Source organism: Macrotis lagotis, chromosome 2, assembly GCF_037893015.1.
Source record: "Macrotis lagotis isolate mMagLag1 chromosome 2, bilby.v1.9.chrom.fasta, whole genome shotgun sequence".
Classification (NCBI taxonomy): Eukaryota; Metazoa; Chordata; class Mammalia; order Peramelemorphia; family Peramelidae; genus Macrotis; species Macrotis lagotis.
The window spans coordinates 295,808,747-295,832,245 of record NC_133659.1 but is presented as its reverse complement, the minus strand read 5'-3'; the positions used below and the strand labels follow the sequence as shown (position 1 = coordinate 295,832,245).

The 23,499-nt window shown below is 34.2% G+C and overlaps 1 protein-coding gene across 1 annotated transcript in view; it reads right to left on the bottom strand.

The window, feature by feature from the left end:
• Positions 1-6,565: 6,565 nt before the first annotated feature.
• Positions 6,566-23,499, bottom strand: part of PTPRQ (protein tyrosine phosphatase receptor type Q) — a 316,015-nt gene continuing 299,081 nt past the window's right edge. Inside the window, exons 42-44 of the mRNA XM_074221062.1 lie at positions 13,784-13,919; positions 8,315-8,438; positions 6,566-8,062 (exon numbers count right to left, since the gene is read on the bottom strand). Coding sequence (XP_074077163.1) covers positions 8,025-8,062; positions 8,315-8,438; positions 13,784-13,919 — 298 coding nt within the window. The 3' untranslated portion in view covers positions 6,566-8,024. The remainder of the gene's footprint in view (positions 8,063-8,314; positions 8,439-13,783; positions 13,920-23,499) is intronic.

The window sequence follows — 23,499 nt, the reverse complement described above, 5'->3', positions numbered from 1 at the left end:
ACCCCATTTGCCTTGCAAAAACCTAAAAAAAAAGTTTATGGAAAGCACAAAACACAACAAACTACCCGGGATGCCATTGGAATTTCAGCTCTATCTATTACCTTGGTTATCTTGGGCACTTAAACTTTCTGGGTTTCATTTTTCTCATTGGGGAAAGCTAGGTGATGAGTAGATAGAATGTTGAACCTGAAAGCAGAAAGACCAGAGTTCAAATTTGATCTCATACTCTTCCCATTTGTGTGACCCAAGGCAAGTCCCTTAACCTGTTTGCTTCAGTTTCCTCATCTATAAAATGAGGATAATAGCCCATTCTTTCCAGTGTGGATATGAGATAATATTTCTAAGGAATTCAGCAAAGAAGAAAAAAAAGAAAAAGTAGTAGTAGCAGTAGTTGTAGTAGTCATAGAAGCAAAAGTAGAAATAGAAATTAGGATAGGAGGACTTGTAGGAGTAGTAGAAGTAGTAGAAGAAAAAAGAAGCAGAAGATGCAGAAGTAGGAGCAGAAGGAAGGAGAAGGAGAAGGGGGAGGAGGAGGAGGAGGAGGAGGAGGAGAAGGAGAAGGAGGAGAAGGAGGAGAAAAGGAGAAGAAAAGAATGAGGGAATTGAACTAGATAACCTTGAAGATTACTTCCAATGTTGACTGTATTCTCCATCCAAAGGTATTTTCTGAGTGACCATTATCAATTAATTACAAACACTGAAGAAATACCTCCGATGCACTACCATATTATCCTGGGCTCTGGTGACACAAAGAAAGAGGAACAGTATCAGACATAGGTCTGGCTTCTTTTCACTGAAAGCTCACTGTAAAAAAACAACAACATAGAGAGTAGAGCTGATGGGACATCAATTACAATCAGCAAATACTTTCATCTCATTCTCTGGCCAATAGCTTGTTGAGTGTAAGCAGAAGCTGTCAAGCAGAATTTTCTAAAAGTAGAAAGAATTAGCTATTATAATCAATACAGTGATTCAAGACAATTTAAAAAGACTCACATTGAAAATTGCTTTCCATTTCCGGAGAGAGAACTGATGAACTCTGAGTACAAACGGAAGTCTAATTATCTCACTTTATTTTCTAGCTTTCTTTGCAACATGGTTAATAGAATAACATGATTTGCATAATGTCACATGAATAATGGTATCATATTGCTTGCCTTAGTGGGTGGGGGAGGAACTGGAAGAATACAATTAGAATTCAATTTTTTAAAAAAAATGTTAAAAATAAATAATAAATTAACATAACCAGAAACCTTGCTACAAGCAATAGATGCTATGATAGCTTTGTTTTCCGTACTATACTGCACAGATTTTTCTAAGGCCAAGGAAAAAATATTTCTCCTTTTCCACTTTGGGGGCTAATTGTTATTTTCAAGGTTAACACTATAAAATCTTATGCCTCACAAGATCAGTCTGTTCCTGAATATCTCACCAGTTATTTACATATAGCTCCTAAATCTCTTCCAAATCTCTTGACTGCAAACGTTTGTCCTCCTTTTGGGCTCCTTGATTTAACATCCTCTACCCATTCCAACTATGTATACATATGGATATGTATCATGTATACTTGAATCTTTAAAATATTTGTTAACATGAATTAAAAACTCTATCCCTTATTCCTTTATACCTCTTTTCTCTTTTCCTAGTTTTTTTTTCCATTTCAATTCCTACATTCTTTTCGATTCTTTGCTTATATGCTTAAAAAGGTAAGGTCAGATTTTTACTTTCTATTTTGAGTTGAAATTGTCCATTTTGAATTCTAGATTTTTCTTGGAACCACCAGACTATTTGGTGAACTTGACCAGGCTTTCCTTTCTCTATGTAGGAGAGAACTCAAAAAGAATCCCCCATTTAGCAGGGATTGGATTTTAGTTGATGAAATGAAAATGTGCATTAAGGAATGAGAAGCCCTATAGTTTCTTCAATATTTACAAATCTGTGCTAGGGCACCAGATAAATTTATTTTGAAGGGAATAGTCTTTTGCCTTTCATGGCAAAAAATATATGAAATAATCGAGGTACAGTTAAATCAAAAATTAAGAAAGGAAGTTCCTTGTGAGCAGGGGTGATTTTTTTTTTGAATCCTTGTAACCTGAGCATCTAGCATATATAACATTTAATAGATCTGTATTGAATTAATGCATTTGTTTCCTTTTCTTATGAAGGAAAAAGGGCATAGAATTCAAGGTTATATACAGACAGAAGTTAAAAAGAAATTTCCCCTAAGGAAAAATTAACATTTCAATATTTTGATTAAATTTTTTTCTTCCTCTTATACTATACATTTTATTTGATTATTGAAATCATTTTCTTGCTTCCAGTTCCTATTTTTCTTGCTTCCTTCTTCCTTTCAGAACTACTACTACTACTACCATTACTACTACTACTACTGCTACTACTACTACTACTACCATTACTACTACTACTACTACTGCTACTACTACTACATTACTACTACTACTACTACTGCTACTACTACTACCATTATTACTACTAGTACTACTACTACCGCTACTACTACCATTACTACTACTACTACCGCTACTACTACTACTGCTACTACTACTAACATTACTACTACTACTACCACTACTACCACCACCACTACTACTACTACTACTACTACTACTACTACTACTACTACTACTACTTATACTATTACTACTACCATTGCTACAACTACTTCTTCTGTTCCTACAACTACTACTACCAACACCTCCACCCCTACTAGGACTCAGTTTATCCTCATGCCAGTTCTATGAGCAGTGTTAAGGAGACTAGGACAGACAAAGGTTAAGTGGCTTGCTCAGGGTTACACAACTAGTAAAGCGTCAGAGGCTAGATTTGAATTCGGGTCTTCCTGATTTCAAACTCATTGCTCTATCCACTGTGCTCCCTACTGCTTAACTAAAATATTTACTATCTCATTGATTCTGAAGCTTCCAAAAATGCCACCTGAGCATCTTATGTGAATTTTGTCCATGTTCTTCCAAATTCTGAAACAGGAAATACTGTGTGTATAACAGAGAAGAACCTGGAATGCTCACTATATGAGTTGTCTCTTCCTTCTATGCTTATATTTCCCTGATGATATTGTTGTATTTTCAAGTTTCTCATGTTTTATATTTTGCAGCCTCTTCAATTTATCATACAGCTTTCCTTTTCTCACTTTTTATATTCATTTTTAATTGTTGAGATATTTGTTATCCTGTTTGCTTCAGTTTTCTCATCTATAAAATGAGGATAATAGCCCATTCTTTCCAGTGTGCATGTGAGATAATATTTGTAAGGAATTCAGCAAAGAAGAAGAAAAAAGAAAAAGCAGTAGTATCAATGATATGATTCATATCAAGACATGGTCATATGAAAGTCACTCCATAAATGCCCATGATCTTTTCTCACTTTCATTAGCTAAATCCTGCTTTCCTTTATTCCGTTTCCTCTTTTCTTTTCTCCCTTCACCATGAAAATATCTTCACATGGATTCAGAAATATTTTCCTTTGATCTTTTTGAAAATTACACACATTTTTTTACTCTAGGTAGTTTTCAGAGACACAACTTAGCATTGAGGACATTGTGTTGGCAATGGAGTCTGGAAGACTTTTAATCCCACTGCTGACAGTACCAAGGAGACTGCTACCATGATACTGGATTTTGTTGATCTGGAAGAGAGAGTGAGTGTGCCGACTTTGCACGGCTTTCATTTAAATCCAACTCATACCCAAGTCAAAACATCACCCATCACAATGTGATGTCAGTGATGCTTTTTGAGAATGAAGGGCAAACAATAAACGACAATAACTCAGTGAGTAATACAGTTATGACCTAAATTTCACAGACAAGAAGTCAGACATTCAAGATCATCTAACCAGAAAGTGCCAGAACTAGGACTGGCACTTAGCTCTTTAATTCCTAGTCGAGTTCATTAATGAATCACTGTCTATTTTTCAACAGTATAACATTAACAATGACACCGACTCAGCTCACTGAACAAAAGTGATTGGCATTTATAGTAAGTCATTTTTTGATGTGTATATGACTTATGAAGGAAAGCTAAATAGGATAGTTTACATTTAATTGTTGCAATCTGAATGCAGGTAAATTTGTAATTGTTCATGTTGTACTGCTGTTTTGTGCTTGTGATTGCTGATGCTTTTCTTTGATTCTGTGTACATAGACTGAAGGGAAAGTATTTGGGAATATCTGTATCATTCAAGTTAGAAAAATATTTTTGTCTTGAAATATTCAGAATGAATAATGAAAATGAAACTAATTAAAATGAAACTATTTTTTTTCTCATAAAGAGAGCTGGTTTCTCAGAGTCTGAATTTGAACTCTGGCTTCAAGATGAAGTGGAGAGGACTAGATTTGTAGTCACTGAATCTTGATTCCACCACTTGACATTTCATTGCCTTCCATCCTTAAAATAAAATGGTTGGATTAAATGATGTATCAAGGGCCTCTGTTTTGTTTTTTTTTTTTTTGAGTATTTGACTCACTTGAGGTCCCATAGCCAGTAGTTAAAATGAGTGAATGAACCCTGGCTTCAAGTCTTAGTGATTCCTGCCCCTATAACATGATCTGTTTGAAAAGACATTCCTGTCTTCTATGAATGACATCTGCCAGGCTGTCTTTTCTTTTGCCATTGGCCAAGCACCCCCCGACCCTTTAATCCTTGCTGATTTTTCCATTGCTTTAATCTATCACAGACAATTCAAGATGAGACAATTTTCAGAAGCCTGGAAGCCTTCTTTCATTCATTCATTCATTCATTCATTCATTTAATAAACATTATCAAGCACACATTTCTGAAGGAAGAAAACGAATTCCTTTTTTTGGCTCATGAAAGCATAGAATTTAAAAGACACTTCATCTCTGATGTGATTCTTTGCGAGTCTGTAAAAATAAACTCTAGATGAGGAGGAGCACCTACATATGTTTCCCAGGTTTTTCTCTGTAAGATTGTTCTGAATCCTTAATAACCCAAACCCTAAATTTGCTGAGGGGTGCCAGATCTTCATTCTTCTGATGCCTCTTCTCCCAGTGTGTTCTCTTTTCTGCCTTAACAATCACACTTGATATTGAATTTTCAATGATATCCATTGTATTCTCTACAATGTGCATGTTTAAATAATAATGTGTATATAAATATGCATATGTGTGTATATATGTGATATGCTTATATATGCATATATATACAGACACTGATAATAATAGCAAACACATATAATACATATTATGTGCCAAATGATTTATAATTATATCATTTGATTTCCACAACATCTCTGAGAAAGAGGTGATATTATTATTCCCATTTTACAGATTCCCATTTAATCTGAGGTAAACAAATTAAATGACTTGTCTAGGGTCACACAGCTAATAAATGTCTGAGGTTGGATTTGAACTCAGATGTGGAGTCAGAAAATCTGTGTTCAAATTCTGCCTCTGACACCAGCTAGGTGATCCTGGACAAGTCATTTTAACCTGTTTGCCTGAGATTCCTTGTCCATAAAATCAGGGGTGGGGGAGGAAGGGATGGATTAGCTAGGCAGTCATTTGGTACTTCAGTAGACTTGGAGTCAAGAAAACCAACTTAGATTCAAACCCTGCTTCAGACATCACTAACTTTAGACCCTTGGCATGTCATTTAATTTCTTAAAACCTCATTTTCCTCATAAGAAAAAAAATCAGATTGATAAGAATCCTTATTTCACAAGTTGGTTGTGAAGCTCAAATAAAATAAGATAATAAACAAAAGGTACCAACAGACAGAGCAGCTTTGAGCTATAAAAAGAGTTTTGGGACATTGTCTATATAAAATACCGTTCAAACCTTCAAACACTACATAAATGGGGGCCATTCTTATTTGATGACTAAGATCCTTGAAATTCATAGTTAATCTTTATTGATTAGATCCATTTCCTCAAGGAAAACAGGCAGGTCACTGGATAGGCTCCCTTGGTCTGCTGCTACCTTGGAACCGCCCCCCCCCCCCCAAAGATGAAGACAGCATACCATAATTCATAGTCTTAATGGAGTCACCTAGGGGTACTGAAGGCATAAGTGACTTGCTTAGACATATACAACTAGTAATGTCAAAAACTTAAATCTACTTAACCTAACACCAAGGCTGGCCATCACCCTCATTCCAATTAGACCACGATGCCTTACCTTTCTTGGATAAAGGCAAAAATAAAACTAAATGGTTTAGGGAATAGAATACTAGGTCTGGCATTAGAAAGACTCATCTTCAAGTTCAAATCTGGCCTCGGATGCTTATTGGTTATAGGACTCTGGACAAATCACTTAAGGCTGTTTGTCTCAGTTTACTCATCTTTAAAATGAGTTGGAAAAGGAAGGGGCAAACCACTCCAAGAAAATTCCAAATGTTTTGTGTGTGCCAGAACAAGAAAATCAAATTATCTCTTACATTATAAATTCCAAATTGGTTGATTTCATATAGCATGCAAATTTATTTATCCCTGGGGAAATAATGGATCAGTTTTATAACTTCTATGAAACTAGGAGAAAGATGAAATTTCAATTTCTGGTTGCAAAAAATAATCCAAATCACAAAATATATTTATTAGTCTTCAAATAGTTTTATATATAATATATATATATCCATATATTAAAGCACATGTGAAACCATATTAGTTATATTAACATTTTCAAAAATATTTTGGGTCTTACCACAGTAGCAAACTTCTTTCGATCAACTGTGATCTGCATTAAGTATTATATCAATAGATCAACCAACAAATATTTATGTGGGAGCTATTTAAATAGCATTAGGATTTTAGACAAGTTGATATTCATCGTTTTAAATATTCTAATGACATATATGCATACTTACAATACTATGATGAAATTCAAAATCTAATTTTTACATTTTTTCATTTTGTAATAAACTGAGGACATAGAGACAAAGCTTTTCTTTTCAAATTTCTTTATGGTTTGCTCTTGGGTTCCAGTTCTTCATTTCTAGGTATGACATCAAACATCAGCCCCCCCGCCCCAGTGAATCAATTCTAGAAAATGAAGTACAGACCATGCTATTCAAACTGATCTTAAGACCCTGTTGGCACCACAGTAGTATAATAGACTGCTTAATCTACATCATTAGTTTACAAGTTGGAGTCATACTAGTTGCTCATTTGTTGTTTTTAAGTTAGTATTAACAGATACAGAAATACTCCAAAATATACAATAATCTTATCAGTCTATTCTTAAGGTACAACATCCAGACAAACCAACTCTACATTGGACATTAAAAACAGAACAAAATGTTTTTGATGGAATATTTCCAGAAACTGTCCAGTTGGAGGAATGCTTTTATACTTTATACATCCTGATGAAACATGTTCTCTCTTCACTTCTATTTTCTTCTATTTTTTTTTTTTAAACTGGTGATCTCAAAGCAGCTTAAATAACCCTAAGTGTCCCTGAAGAGCTACTGTGTGTTGTATAAAAGCTGAATAATTCCTGTGGTGTCAGGGGTTGACTGTTCAGCTGTTCAGGATCATGAGTTGATATCCCAGCACTCATAAAATAGAAGATTCAAAACCCAGGAACATACATTGAGGCAGAGATCATCATGACAGTTCTGGAAGTGATCCACAAGAAATGTCAACACCAAGGAGGCCAAAAGGCCACCATTGCATCAACATTTACAGCATGGACTTACAATCAGGGAGAATTCACAGTGAAGTATTCATGCTAAGGGGATGATAACTTCACATTATATTTGGCCCATTTAAAAAAAAATGTGTTGATCTGCAAGATACTTGGGATGTCTCAAAGGACACATTTGTTTTAAAGGCAGACTATGTACTTCTGTGCAAATTTGTGTTGTTTAGATATTTTTTCATAAAATAATTGTTGCCTTTATGCAACAATTTTTGTAATAAAAAAGGATTTTTTTAAGGATTGTGAATTTTATTTCAGGTTAATAGGGGAATACATTTGGCCCCTGGGGTTTGAAAAAAAATCCTCCAGATGTAATCTTTTTTTGTCAGAATATTTACATGGTGGTTTCTTCCCATTCAAGCTCAACATCACCTAAAAACAAAAGGATAGGTTACAAGACAGAAATCACAGGCAAAACTTTATGATTTTGAGAATTTCAGTGAAAAGATATAAAATACCATAATGACCCGGCTGTGACTTGGGTTAAAGGGTAATAAAGGGATTCATGTTTTCACTGATCAACTGCCTAAATACTTGTCAAAGTATGCCCACTGTTTAAATAACGCACCTGCTGGGTTGAGAGTGGGGGAGAAAATAAGTTAGGTACAACCTGTCTCTGTTTACCTTCCATTGCATCCAGAGAGTCCATCTTCTGAAGGGCTGAATAATTTACAAAACAGATGGGTTGATGACTTCCCTTACTTGATAAGAGATCCAAGATACACTGATGCAAAAAAATGTATTGTGCCTGGACAGCAAAGAAATGCAAAGTGAACCAAAAATGTTTGAAGACATTAAAAAAATATTTTGAAGAATAATACAGAACTATAAAGGCATAAACAAAAGGGACAATTATTTTGGAGCCATTGAACGCCACATATAAAAAAAAAGAAAAAAAAAGGTCTAACACTGAACAAAGTGACTAGCATACAATCCGTCCTTAAAAATACCTTGTTACTAGATTGATATCCCCATACATCTTGTCATTTCTGATGACTTCAGGAATCTTTTTCCAAGTTATTAAACTCTAAGTGCTTGTTGAAATGGCTAAAAATGACAAACCACTGGTTTATATTTTTCTTTAGTTTCATATTTCATTTGACTTCTCATTTATTAAACAACCAAATATTAAGTGAATATATGTGCCAGACACATTGATAGGAGACAAAAATAAAAATGCCTCTTTTCAAAAAGCTGAACTTCTACTGGAAAAATGATACATAAACATATATCTTTTAAAAGCCATAAAATATACACAGAGTAAATCCAAAGTCATATTCAGATGGGGAGCAATTGAGGGGAGTCAAAGCAGGAAAAGATCATGGTAGATTTTGCTAAAGAATAGAATCTCTTTTTAAAATATTTTGCTAGGCAGTAGAGTTGTAGAAGGGAGAGAACCTTTGTAAAATTGGAGATGGAGATGGCAAGATTTACAAGGGGCAAATATTTTTTATGTCCCAATAGCTATGACCACATCTATGCATCATTCAGAATCATAGGTTGAACATTTAAAAGAAAGTTGTCACTTGCATTTTGTGTACTGATATCAAATATTTGGGGATTCGTTCTAAATAATTAAATGTGACACTAACACAATGGGATACTCAAACTAGCCCCAAAGGAAATCTAAAAGTTTTGTTCCCTGTGGCAGCATCTTTGTAGTAAGTATTCAGTCTCCCAAGAAAATCACTTTATAAGATGGAACATACTCGAATGTATCTTCTCTTGTGTGCTTCTTTAAAAAAATGATTCTTGATGCTTTCTTAGAGTTATACCTGATGACTGATGGTTGTGACCAACCCCATTCACCCTTCTATTAGAAAAGAGGGGAAAAAATGGCTGCTAACACTTGTAACTGGGCATGTTATGGTCCAAAATAACAGCTCTAGTTAGCTACTGAGATAATTCGTAGAGTGCATTTTTATGTCATTCTAGGATTTTATCCATGTGGAAATGGTCTCCACTGGAACAGATTGTCAATTTTTTTACAATTAATAATAAAAATTTTCATACCATATTTTAAGGTTTACAAAACAGTTAAAATTATAACTATAACCACAATAACAATAATTTTTATAAAAGAATTTAAGTTTTGTAAGGTTCAGCTTTTTGAGAACAGGCGTTTTTATTTTTTTTCTCTTACTAATGTGCCTGGCCCATATATTCCTTTAATAAATGGTTGTTTAATAAATGAGCTATCAAGTGAAACACAAAACTAAAAAAAAAAACTATAAACCAGTGCTTTGTCATTTTGAGCCATCTCAGCAACAGTTGATGCACACAATAATGTGCATAGGTGCTATTATTTGTCCTACCTTATCAAATAGATAGACTGAGACTGAGAAATGTTACAGTGATGAAGGAACAGAAGATTTCATGATGTCTTCACAACTCTCGGACTAGTGCTCTATCAACCATACCACCTAGCTAAGGTTGGAGTATGGTAGGGCAAGTTTGGTGGCCCAGTGATTAAAGCAAAACTTCCTAGAATGAGTAAGATCTGGCTTCAAATGTGACCTCAGACACTTGAAAATCACTAGTGATAACTTTGGGCAAATCACTTAACCCTGATTGTCGCACATTCAGTGTCATCTCCCTTCATCCTGATCCATATCTGGTCATTGATCTCAAATGACTCCAGAGGAGAAAGTGAGGCTGCTGACTTTGCCCAGCACCCCCTCACTAAAATATAATTAACATGCATGCCATGTCATTAGCATGATATCATGGTCTTCTTTGAGAAGGAAGAACAAACAATCCTCCATCAACAACAATTATAGAGAGTATAGATAGAGAAAATATCAGCTGGAATCATAGAACCTATAAATACAATCATTGAACAAAAACTTCCTGTATATTTTCATTCCACATAGAAGGAAAAATTATTTCAGAGTGGTTCTGAATCTTTAGGCGACATTAAGAACAGACCCATTATCAGGTTCTCATGGGTCTGTAGGGCTATTATGGAGGGGCAGTAGAAGTAGACTTGGGATCAATATTCAAGTCTTGAATGTGATACATTTTTGCTGCCTGACTTCGGGTTATATACTTAACATTTCAGAATTTCAATTTCATCATTTCTAAAATGAGCATAAAATTGCTCATATAACCTACCCAAATTGTTGTAAAGGGATTTGCAAAATATAAAAATGCTTTAGTCATTATTATTAGGGTTGCAATGTTCCCCTAATCAAGGTTAGGAGCAGGGGTACTTCAGTTATGGTACTATCTCATAGCTAGCTTGTGTCCTTAAGTACATAGCTGTGGAGGCCCATGAGGACTGCAGCAATCAATGGTATATGAAAGAATGCAGGTTTGTAATAATTAAAACCTTTTGATGGTAGCACTGCTTCTTCTCTACTTGGAGAAAAAAGCACCGAGGAACTTAAAATACCTTGAGGGCAAAGATTTTTTCCATTTTTTTGGCTTTGTAACCCCAGCACAATACCTGGCTAATAGCAGTCATTTAACAAATGCTGTTGAATTTTATTGGCATCAAAATGGAGGTAAAAATACTATAAAGTTTCTCCTTCTTATGAAATTTACTTTGTGTATTATTGTAGGGTGGTATAAGCCACTGCTATGGTTGATGCACTACTCAATGTTATCATAAGTATATTATATACTATGTATATATACATACATCTATAGAAATACAAAGTCATGAAAATCTAGTTATTTTCGACATTGTATATAGAATATATTTGCACATATACTATGTGCATATGTGTACATATGTTTATGTATGTGAAGACCATCATGGAGTAGTGGATAAGAAGCTGTCCACAGAGCCAAGAAGGCATGAGTTCACATCCTGCCTTGGCCACTTGACAGCTGTGTGAGCTTGGCGAGTCCTCTAACCTCTCATTTCTTTTGTATATCCTTAGAGATTAGAAATTTCAGTGAAGGTGCCACTGCATTGATAGCGAGAACTATTATTTTAGCCATCTTGTTCTCTATATCAATGAAATTACAGAATTATTGCTGATCCTTAAAATATAAATATATATATATATATAAAATCTATGAAAATATTATATAAATCCTATTTTTACATGAATACATAAAATATCTTCTCAAAGATGGTCATATATACCTTTCATAGTTGCAGATCATTGGATGAAGTAAAGTAATTAATTCTGAATGGAAAAGGTATCTTTTTTTCATTTTTGTTTCTTTTATTTCAATAAGAAACAGAAACCATCCAATCCAACATACAACTTATCAATTATATATATATATATATATACATATATATATATATATATATATATTTGTTATTTAACTCATTTCAATCACTTTCAACTTTTCATGACCCATTTGGGATTTTGTTCTCTAAGATACTGGAGTGATTTGCCATTTCCTTCTCCATCTCATTCTTGAGCTGAGGAAACTGAGACAAACAGGGATAAATGACTTGTCCGGGGTCACATACTAGCAAGTGTCTGAGGTTGAATTTGAACTCAGGAAAATGAAATTTTCTGACTTCCTGCCCAGTACTGTATCCACTTCACCACCTAGGTACACCTACATAAACACACACGCACATGAATAAACACACATGTACACACATGTTCATATAGCCACAATTATGTATGTACACAATCATACATACATGTGCTGTATATTGCAGCTATTATATTGTGCATGTGTGTACAGTGTATATATTATATTATATATGTGTATGCATGTATAAATATATGTATATAAAAAGCAGTTAGTAGGAATATACACTACTCCTATATCCAGAATTCTACTAATTACTGATATGTAGAGAAAATCCCCAAACTGATTTTTTTTCTTATTTTCAATACCCTTTGAAAAAAGAAACCATTGCATTGTGAATAGGAAATGGTCCAAGAGTCAGGACAAGTGTCTATCATGTCTTGCTTCTGATATATCTTGTCTCTATGACCTTGGACAAGATCCTCATTCAGAAGGCAACTCATTGACTAAACTGAAGAATTGTCATTATTCATTAGTAGAAGGAGTTTTCAGGGAGTTCCACAAACCAATTAAATCATGTCTCTGTCAAATAAAAGAAAAACTTTCACCAGTAATAAATATGAAATATATTGATAAATTTTGCTTCTTTCTTTTTAGGGGCAGGATTATTTTGAAGGAAAGTATTGTTAGGGAGAAGGTAGCAAATCTGACAGTGAGATAAGTCAATCATTTTTTGTCAAATATTCTTTTTTGAAAGTAGAAATAGTTAAATTCTGTAGACTGTCAGAGTTAAAAAAAAACAAAACACCAAAACTAAGCATTGTATAAGGGGGGAGGTAAGAGAATCAGTCTTTATACAATACTTAATATGTATCAGATGTTTTCCATATATATCTATATAAAATATATAAATATGTAGAGAAATAGCATGATAGATACCTAGATATCTATATTTCTCTCCCTCCCTCCTTCCTTCTTCCTCTCTCTCATGCACACACACATACACACAATTTGATCCTGATGAAACTCCTTAGAGAAAGGTGATGTTATTATTCCCACTTACAATTGGGGAAACTGAGGCTAGAAGAGGGGATTTTTTTGATGCGGCTATTGGTTTTTACGTGATTTATCTAAGATCACACAGCTATGACACTTAAATAAGTTAGCTGATGGCACAGCTAGCTGGCACAGTAGATAGAGCACTGGACTTGGAATCAGACTAATTTTCCTGAGTTTGAATTTGAGCTTAGATAGTAGCTGTGTGACCCTGGGAATATCACTTCACTCTCTTTGTCTCATTTTCCACATCTGTCAAATGAGTTGGAGCAGGAAATAGCAAACCACTCCAATGCCTTTGTCAGGAAAACCTCAAAAAGGCTCATGAAGAGCTGGATAGGACTGAAACAATGGGAAAAAACAACATAAGTTTGAAGTCATGCTTGAATTCAGGTCTTCCTGACTACAGGTCCAACACTTTATCCACCACATCATCTTTTTTCCTCTGAAATTTTGTTCTAATTAACACCTCAAAGCTTTGTATGCTTGGAAATATTAAAGGTGCATCAGATGCATTTCATCCAAAGGGTTACTTTCCATATACAATTTCTGGGTGTCTTCAGAGGACAGTTGGCTAGAATTCTATCTTACCAGGTTCTGTACCATGCACATTCTCTCACTTCTCAGTTCTGCTACTAGTCCGTAGATATCCACAAAATCATGATCATTTATGTGTTGTGTTAAATGATCCAGAGCAATAAAAACACCAGTTCGTCCAACTCCAGCACTGTGAAAAAAGCAGATCACAGATTATGAGGAATTTACACTGTGATATAAAGAGCGATTTGCTCATGTTTGGCAAATGGAAACTTAGTCGGACAGTATGACTGGAGTGTTGCACCGGGAGTCAGAAAGATCTAAATTTAAATCTGGCCTCAGACACCTCTTAGTTGTATGACCCTGGGTAAACCACTTTACCCTACTTACCTCAGTTTCCTCAACTGTAACATGAGCTGGGAAAAGAAATTGCAAACCACTCCAGTATCTTTATCTTTGTCAAGAAAACCCTAAATGGGATCATAAAGAATTGAACATGACTAACAGTAACTAAACAATGACATCAAGACCTTTTCCAGCTCTAAATCTATAATTCAATGAAATGGTCATTGATAATGACAATGAAGAAGAGGAAATCTGTTCATTAAAAATAGCAACTATTTCAAATATGAAACATTTTCATAATATACTAGTAGCATGATGCTAAACTCAAAGTAGACTTTTAATAAACTTGTTAACTTGACTATACAGCGTTTTTACTCACTGTATGGAAAGTATTCTCTGCATAATTTTTCATCTTTTACTTCATATGCTTATGTCTCAGATATGATTGACAGATGATTTAATAAGGCAAATGGAAATTTTGAAAAGAGATCTAAATTTGACAACTATCTCAGAAACTTAATTGTGTGGCCATGGGCATCACCCTTTTTCTCTTCTCTTCTCTTCTCTTCTCTTCTCTTCTCTTCTCTTCTCTTCTCTTCTCTTCTCTTCTCTTCTCTTCTCTTCTCTTCTCTTCTCTTCTTTCTTTTCTTTTCTTTTCTTTTCTTTTCTTTTCTTTTCTTTTCTTTTCTTTTCTTTTCTTTTCTTTTCTTTTCTTTTCTTTTCTTTTCTTTTCTTTTTTTTGTTGTTGGAGGAAATCAGGGTTAAATGACTTGCCCAAAAACATAAAGATAGTATGAGTCAAGTATCTGAGGCTGAATTTGAATTCATGTCCTCTTGACTCCAAGGCTGGTTCTCTAGCCTCTGGGTCATCTAGTTGTCCCTGAAAGTCACTTTAACTTGAACCTGCCCCTGTTTGTTCATCTGCGAAAGTACGGTAAACGGCAGTATTCTTCTTGAGGTGCTTAACTTGATCTCACAAGTAAGAATTGAATGGGAAAATATATATAAAATACTTTACAAAAATTAACTATTATAATTTCCTTTTATTACACTTTCACTTTAATGTTTGAGTAGGTACCTTCTCCAGTGATATTGGAGGAGGGGGGGATAAAAAACAAAACAAAAAATGAAACAATGAAATTGAGAAACCTTCACCAGAAACACATAGAACTTTCCCAAACTCATAGCATTAAACATATACTTGTGAATAATAGTTTTACTTCTAGGGAAGCATTAGATTATGGTAGACAGTGTGCTGACTTCAGACGTGGAATTTGTAACCTAGCCTCCATGAATTTTTTTAAAATTTTGAGAATTATATTTCAACAGATTTGGTTTTTCATCATGCCTATTTTATTTTATGTGTTTTAAAACATTGAATTTAAAAAAAATGATTCTATGGGTCCAAAGGCTTTTTTTTAGATTTTTCAACAATGGGGCTAAGTGACTTGCCCGAGGCCACACGGCTAGGTAATTATTAAGTGTCTGAGGTCGGATTTGAATCCAGGTACTCCTGATTCCAAGGCCGGTGATCTATTCACTGTGCCACTTAGCCTCCCTTTGCCAGACTGTCAAAGAGAATTATGAGAAATAAAATGCTAAAAATCCCTACTTTGGAGTCAGAAAATATTGATTCAGATTTTCCCTAAGATATTTTTCTTAAATAACCTTGAAATAAGTCATTTATCTTCCCTGGACCTCAATTTCCTTTTCTGCGAATTAAGGATTTGGAATAGATGGGTTTTGAGGTCCCTTCAGCTCTCAATGTGCTTGTTAATTACTATAAATGAGATAATCCATAAACATCATGAACTACTACATAAATATCAGTTTCTATCACTGGGCTAATTGTATATTTTAAAAAGCTGGGAAAAAAAGCTGGAGAAAGTGTCTAGAACCTCCAAGCTTCAAAAACGAAGAGATTAGGTAACCTATGAATTTGTAAACAAGGAGCACAGATATGATATGGAGAAGCTGGAGGAGGTAGCTCATCATCAATGACTTCTAAAGGCTCCAGAAACCATTTACAATCCATCTCCACAGTGCTGGCCAAGCAGGACAGGGTAATACGATCTAAGCGGCTCATTCCAGGGATCAAACATGCACTAAAAGCAGAGAGGGCATCACAATCATGTAGCTGCGAAGCCTCAAGGGCGTGTGTTGTTGTTATAAGGTTGTCATGGTATAAAACAAGGGTGTAGTCTGTGGAAATTATGTGGCTAAAAAAAAACACCACAAAAACCACATGCTTTTTATCTGCCATGTATCTGTGGGGGCAGGGTGGGTATAAAAATTGCCACTGACTTCTTACTCTCAAACATGCGTTCTGTCAATGAAAATATAACTTGAAAGATTTTCAAAGCTAAAAACTGCATTTGCATTCATATACATATTTATATATTTATCAAAAATGACAAATATAAACAAGGGGATAATAAATACTCATTAGTATTGGATAAAAAACAATGAAAGGCATATATTGTGAATTCCTACATGGTTAAATTGTAATTTCTAATACAACACTGGCTATCAAGATGTAGGGAAAGAGGTGATGAGAACTTTTTGAAATGGACAAATTATTAGAGTTAAGAAAAGTAACTTTTAAGGTACCTCCTTAATTGACTAACCAGAAAAGTTTATGGCTTTTGTTGTATGTCACATAAATTGAACAGTAAACTTGGAAATGTTGAATTCTTCAGAAAGGGTATAAGGATTTTAATATGACAAATAAAAGTAGAAGTGTAATGATCTGATTTGGAAACTAGAAGTAGATATTTAAAAGTATGAATTGGTCAGTACATCTCTAATGCCATTCAGGGGACCAGATGCCCTTTGAACCGTGGGTAATATTATCTTGTTCCTTGTCAGCCATCTTACAGTGAAGGTAACTCATTAGAGAAAGCATGGTGTAATGTAAATACTGCCTTCTGTGAGGGATGGTGGGAGGAAAGCAAGATTAGGGAAAAATTGTAAAATTCAAAATAAATTAATAAATTAAAGAAACAAAGAAAGAAAGAAAACATGCATAGAGAAAATGGTTTGTAATCAAAAGATCTGGAAGCAAAGAGCAACTCAAAGATGTTATAAAACATGGGACCCTCAGAAAATCATCTAGGTCTTATTTTACTTCAGTTTCTTCAAATGAATATAATAATAACTTCCTACCATGTCCCTTATACAACTTATGTGAAAAATGCACTTTGTAAAAGTTGAAGGGCTCTGTGTTTGTAAACATTATAAGCATGCATTAATGAAAATCATACTTGAGTATGCAGATTTTTCAGATAATAAATCATTTCATGCATGACAAACAACCTTTTACACATTTAGCCAAATTTATCCAAAGAGAGACTATAATGGAAAAATTCCAATACTGATCTATTCCAGAATGGCATATGAGAAAACTAAGGGGTATTTCAGACTGGTTTATTGATTGATTTCAGTGATTCAGACTTAAGACAGAATTGCGTCCTTGATAAAAGTGATAATACAAGGAATGAAAACATCTGATAAATATTATTGAGGAACAATTTATCTCAGAGCTACCTCCCAGATACTTCAACAATTATAATTACCTTGCTTTTATAGTTATTTTTATCTAATTTAAATTCAATAATCTTATGTAAATTAATATTGACTTCCCTCCTGACACTCTGAACTTAGCCATTATATATAGATATATATATAGTCTCCTTACCAGAAGGCAGACATTCTTTAAGGTGTTATTTATAGTACAAAGCTATTTATTTATCCAGCTGTATCCTCAAATAACTTTAGTCATTGTAGGTTTAAAGGTTGGTGGATCATTAAGAGATCTACATAGTTGAGGAACAAGTTTAATAAATTATCAAGATAAACATAGTTATTCTCATTTTTCAACTAATCTCTGAGACTCAGTAATTACTATGAAGGGAAAAAATGTTAAAATTATAATTAACTTCTATTAAGCATGTTCTTGGACTAAAGAAAAATAGATTTCTCCAAGGCAAGATGGAGGAATAAAGGCAGGAACTAGCCTGAGCTATTTCAGATTTTTCCCCCAAACAGCATTAAAATAATGTCACAAAAGGAATTCTGAAGTGGCAGAACCAACCAAAGAAAGGGGTGAAATAATTTTGCAGCCCATGACAACTTAGAAGTTCAACAAGAAAGGCCTGCTGTACTAGGAGGAGAGTGGAAAGTCTAGTGTAGGCAACAAGTTTTGAGGGTAAACGAATTGACAACAGCAAGTTTTGAACCTGTTAGCCAACAGATGGTTGGAGAGTTGGACAACTGGTCAGAAGAAGATTACAAGAGACCGTTTTGCTGGTACTGGGAGCAGGACTCTTACATTTCCCATACGTGGATTTGGGTTGCAGTCTCAGGGCAAGGGAGAAGCACATTGGGAGTGGGCATTCAGGTCAATGTTCCAGGGCAGAAAAATGTATTTGTACTCATTCAGAGACCACAAGGAGAGGAGTGACCACACCCTTCCCTAGATCATACCCTACCACTTTGGAAAAAATCACTTATAGACCCAGACCTAGATCCGAACTAGGTCCAAAAAGAACAGCATGAAAAAGTGTGCCCTTCACCCCAGAAGCAGATTCCAAGTTTAACATAAAGTTTAAAGATAAAACATAGGCTGGAAAGATGAGCAAATAGCAAAAAAATATACAGAAAGTTACTATAGTGATAGAGAAAATCAGAATACAACAAAAGTAAAAAAAAAAAAAACTATATCCAAAGCCTCAAAGAAGAATGTTAATTGCTCTCAGGACCTGGAAGACTTGAACAAACCAAATAAGACAGGTAGAGGGGAAAAATAAGGAAAAGAAATAAGAATGATGCAAGAAAATCAAGGAAAAAAGTCAACATTTTGATAAAAGGTGTCACCAAAATATTGCAAAAAATAATATCTTAAAAATAGAATAGGCCAAATGATAAAAGAGACACCAAAATCCAATGAAAAGAAGGACTTCTTAAAAAGCAGAATTGGATAAAAGGGAAAAGAGATACAAAAATTCACTGAAAAAAGGCAACCCCTCCAAAAGGAGAACTGGCTATATGGAAAAGAAAGTACAAAAAGCCAACTGAACAAAATAATTCCTTAAATATTATAAATCAGAAAATTAAAGCTAAGGAATTAATGAACTATCATGAGAATAAAACAAAATCAAAAGAAGGAAATATGAAATATCTATTAGAAAAAGCAATTTTGATGAAGGAGGATAAAAGGAGAGAGAGAGAGAGGAGGAGGAGGAGATAAATGGGGAAGAAGGAACACAAGATAGAAAAATGCACAATCAGTAATCATGAAAGTAATCATAATCAAAAGATCTGGAATCCTACATTCTATTGTTTACAAGAAACACATTTGAAGCAGAGAAACACTTTAGGGTAAAGGGAAGGAACTGGAGCAGAATCTATTATGATTCAACTGAAGTAAAAAAAAAAAAGGATGGATAACAATAATTATCTCAAACAAAGCAGGCAAAAATAGATCTCTAAAAAGGATGAGCAGGAAAACTAAATTTTGCTTAAAGATCCCATAGACAACAAAATAATATAAATACTAAACATATAGACACCAAATCATATAGATTCCAAATTCTTAAAGAAAAAGTTAAATGAGTTACAAAAGGAAAATTATTCTAATGGGATATCTCAACTTTTCCCTCTTAGAAGTAGATAAATCTGGGGTGGCTAGGTGGCATAGTGGATAGCACAACAGCCCTATAGTCAGGAGTACATGAGTTCAAATCCAGCCTCAGACACTTAATAATTTTACCTAGCTGGGTGGCCTTGGGAAAGCCACTTAACCCCATTTGCCAAAAAAAAAAGTAGATAATTCTAACAAAAAAAGAAGTTAAGGAGATTGATGAGATTTTTAAAAATATTAGATATACTAAGCTCTGGAGAAAATAGAATGGGAATAGAAAGGAATATACTTTTTTTTCTCAGTGTTACATAGCTACCTACAAAAGTTGACCTACACAAAATTAACCATGTATTAGAACATAAAAACCTCAAAACCAAATGTAGAAAAGAAAAATATCAAATGCTTTCTTTTCAAATTATAATGAAATAAAAATCACATTCAATATGGGTAACCACTATTAAATTACTTGATGTAAAGAGGAAGGGGAGGGAAGGGAAGAGGAGAAAAATGTGGAACTCAAAGTTCCTTTTTTTTTTTTTAGTTTTTGCAAAGCAATGGGGTTAAGTGGCTTGCCCAAGGGCACACTGTTAGGTAATTACTAAGTGTCTGAGGCCGGATTTGAACTCAGGCACTCCTGACTCCAGTCCAGGTGCTCTATCCAAGGCGCCACCTAGCCACCCCGGAACTCAAAATCTTACAAAAAAAAGAATGTTGAAAATTATCTTTACATGCATATGCACTTCAGGCCCAGTCGTTTTCTCACTATGTCTTCAAGTAGCTCCACTTGAATGATTAACCTTTTCCGAAGAATTCTCTTCATTTTTTTCAATATTAAGGTTAAATCCAGTTTTCTCAGAAAAATAAATTCTCTTAATCCTTTTTCTTTCTTGCCATTCAGTTATCATAATTAACAATCTCTTCAGAACTGAATTTAAACTATCAGGCTTTTTCACAGTTAAATTTATATGATATGAGATTCTGTTGCATCTTAAAGTTACATTAATGACATTACAATACAGTTACAATAATAAAGTTACAATAAAGTTTACAATAAATTTACAAAGCAGGAGTTCTTAAGTTATGCTCAATTAGGCAATCAGGCAAAAGCCTATGGATCCCTTAAATATAATTTTAAAATAACTTAAGAAAATGCTAAGTTTTAGACGATAGGGAAAATTGAGATATATTTTTTTTCCCTACTTAAGTTCCTACACTTCCTAAAATCTTCAGGGATTCCAGATTAAGAACCTCTGATTTAAAAGTCTCCGTGTAAGAGATTGTTGAGGCTGATGTTATAGAGGCAGCTATGTGGCTCAGTGGATAGAGCACAGGCCCTAAAGACAGGAAGATCTGAGTTCAAATCCAACCTCAAACACTTAATGATTTCCTAGCTATGTGACCTTGGGCAACTTAACCCCATTGCCTTAAATAAAAAAGTTAACAAACAATAAAATAAAGAAATTGATGTGATACTTCATATTGTGATCATGATCTTCCAAATCATCCATTTTCAGTGCTTATTTTTTTTCAGTTTATTTGCCCTGCAATTCATTTTTTAAGCTCCTTAGTAAGCTTAAGAATATCTTCTTCCTGGCAATTCTTCCTCTTTCTAATCTTAAACAAAAGGGCAAAATCATTATCTCAATGGAAGATGTAGGAACTCAGTGCTTCCAGAGGCACCTTCAGCTTGTGGCCAGCTCTAACCATGAGTAGATTTTCTTCTATATACACATTTCAAGTCCTGCCTTGGGCTTAAAAAACAAACTTAAAACAAAACAAACTACAGAAGTATAGTTATTTTTAGCATAATAACCTCAAGGAGATGAAGTTATTCTTAAATATAATTAAATATAATAGAATATCACAGAATCTCTATTCCGATATCAGGATGATTTTATCAGGTTCAAATCAATAACTATTATTAACACTTACTATAAACAAGGCAGTATGTTTAAAAACTGTGTTTACAAAGATGAAGCCAAACAATTTGCCTTCTATTAGCTTATACTCTAGTATATTGGAGGCATGACATGTGTAGTAAAATTAAAATATTCTAACAAGTTGCAATATATCAAATAATCTGACAAGAGATGTAAGGAGGAAGAGACCATAGTACTTGGGGAAATCACCTCTTATTGGCAAACAACAGTGGAAGGCTATTTTATTTTAAACTTAAAGGAGAAAATTGTATCTTGATCAAAAATATTGGAACTTTCTTCTAATATACTGTCAATTAAATTCTGTAATGCATGCAATATCCTCATTCTTTCCATTCCATTTGGACCTTTTAGAGCTACTTTACAAATGCCAAAACTTCTGAAAGATTTATGAATATTGTGCAAGTTCATATGAAGAATTATTATAATTGTCACATTGTCATTAGTATAAAATAGTAGTCATTGGTTCACCACTGCCAGAAATTACAGAATTGTCTCCCAAATGTCTGGACAGTGCAGATTAAGCAAAACCCTAGAAGCTATGCAGAACATCACTACAGGCTGTAAATATTTAGCAACTATTGAATTTCTGGCAAGGTATACATCCAAAGCTATCTTTCTGGTGGATAGAAAAACAGTAAATCTCCATAATACAAGTATAGAACTCAGACTGTTCAAGACTCAACTGTTGTTCAAAAATCACCAGGACATAGCACTGATACACACATATACAACACACACACACACACACACACATATACACAAACACATCTAAAAATTCCCAAATAAAAATCCAGATCAATAATTCTAATAGATATCAAAATTCATTTTATAATATATAATTTGACAGTTTTGGGGACAGAACCAAAGTGGTGGCATGAAATTAGGAAACTCTCATAGCCTTTCCAGACACAACTCTAAATGAAATCTCTCTATAGACCTTAACATTACAGATTCCACCAAAAAAAAAAGAGGAAAACAAGTTCTCAACTTAAGATATTATGGAGGAATTTCAGGAGGGGTTTCTTCTGAGATAAAGGGCAAGAATAACCCAGCAGGGAGGGTCCTGATCCCAAACAAAGTCTGGACCCTGAGAACACCAGGGGAAAAGACAGGACTGGGGTGGGAACAAACCACTCCTAAGTCAGAATATGGATATAAAGAAGGAAACAAACCTCTCAAAGGCAAGACCTGGACTGGGCTACATCTTGGCCAATGACAAGCCAGGGATTGAACCCCAGCTGCAGCCAATAAAAAATGCTTGATCTATACTCCCTATACTCTGGAAGCAGAGTTAAAAACAACAAAGATGAGCAAAAAAACCTGAAATAGCACTCACTGTAGAAAACTACTTTACAAAGTTGATAACAATACCATTTCTGAATAAGAAACCAGTGAAAAATATAGAGGAAGTTCTCAAAACAGTCTATGAACTGTACTCAAATTTAAAAGCTAATTGAAGAGCTTGAAAAATATTTCAAAAACTAAAAAAGAGTGTAAGAAGAAGGAAGGAAAAAAGGAATAAGAGTCATGCAGGAATATTATGAAAAATTGATCAGAGAATTCAGCATCTTTAAAAAAGGAAACATAAAGGTAACTGAAGAAAATAAAACCCTAAAAATTAGAATGCTACAAATAGAAACCAATGAATCGACTCAACTACAAGATTCCATCAACAAAATAAAAAGGCTGAAAAAATGGAAGAAAGCACAAAGTATCTTATAGGGAAAACAAAAAACCTGGAAAACAGAACCAGGAGTGACAGTCTACGAATCATCAAACTACAAGAAAGCCTAGATCAAAAAAAAAATCTGGAAAACATCATGCAAATTTATTAGGAAAAACTT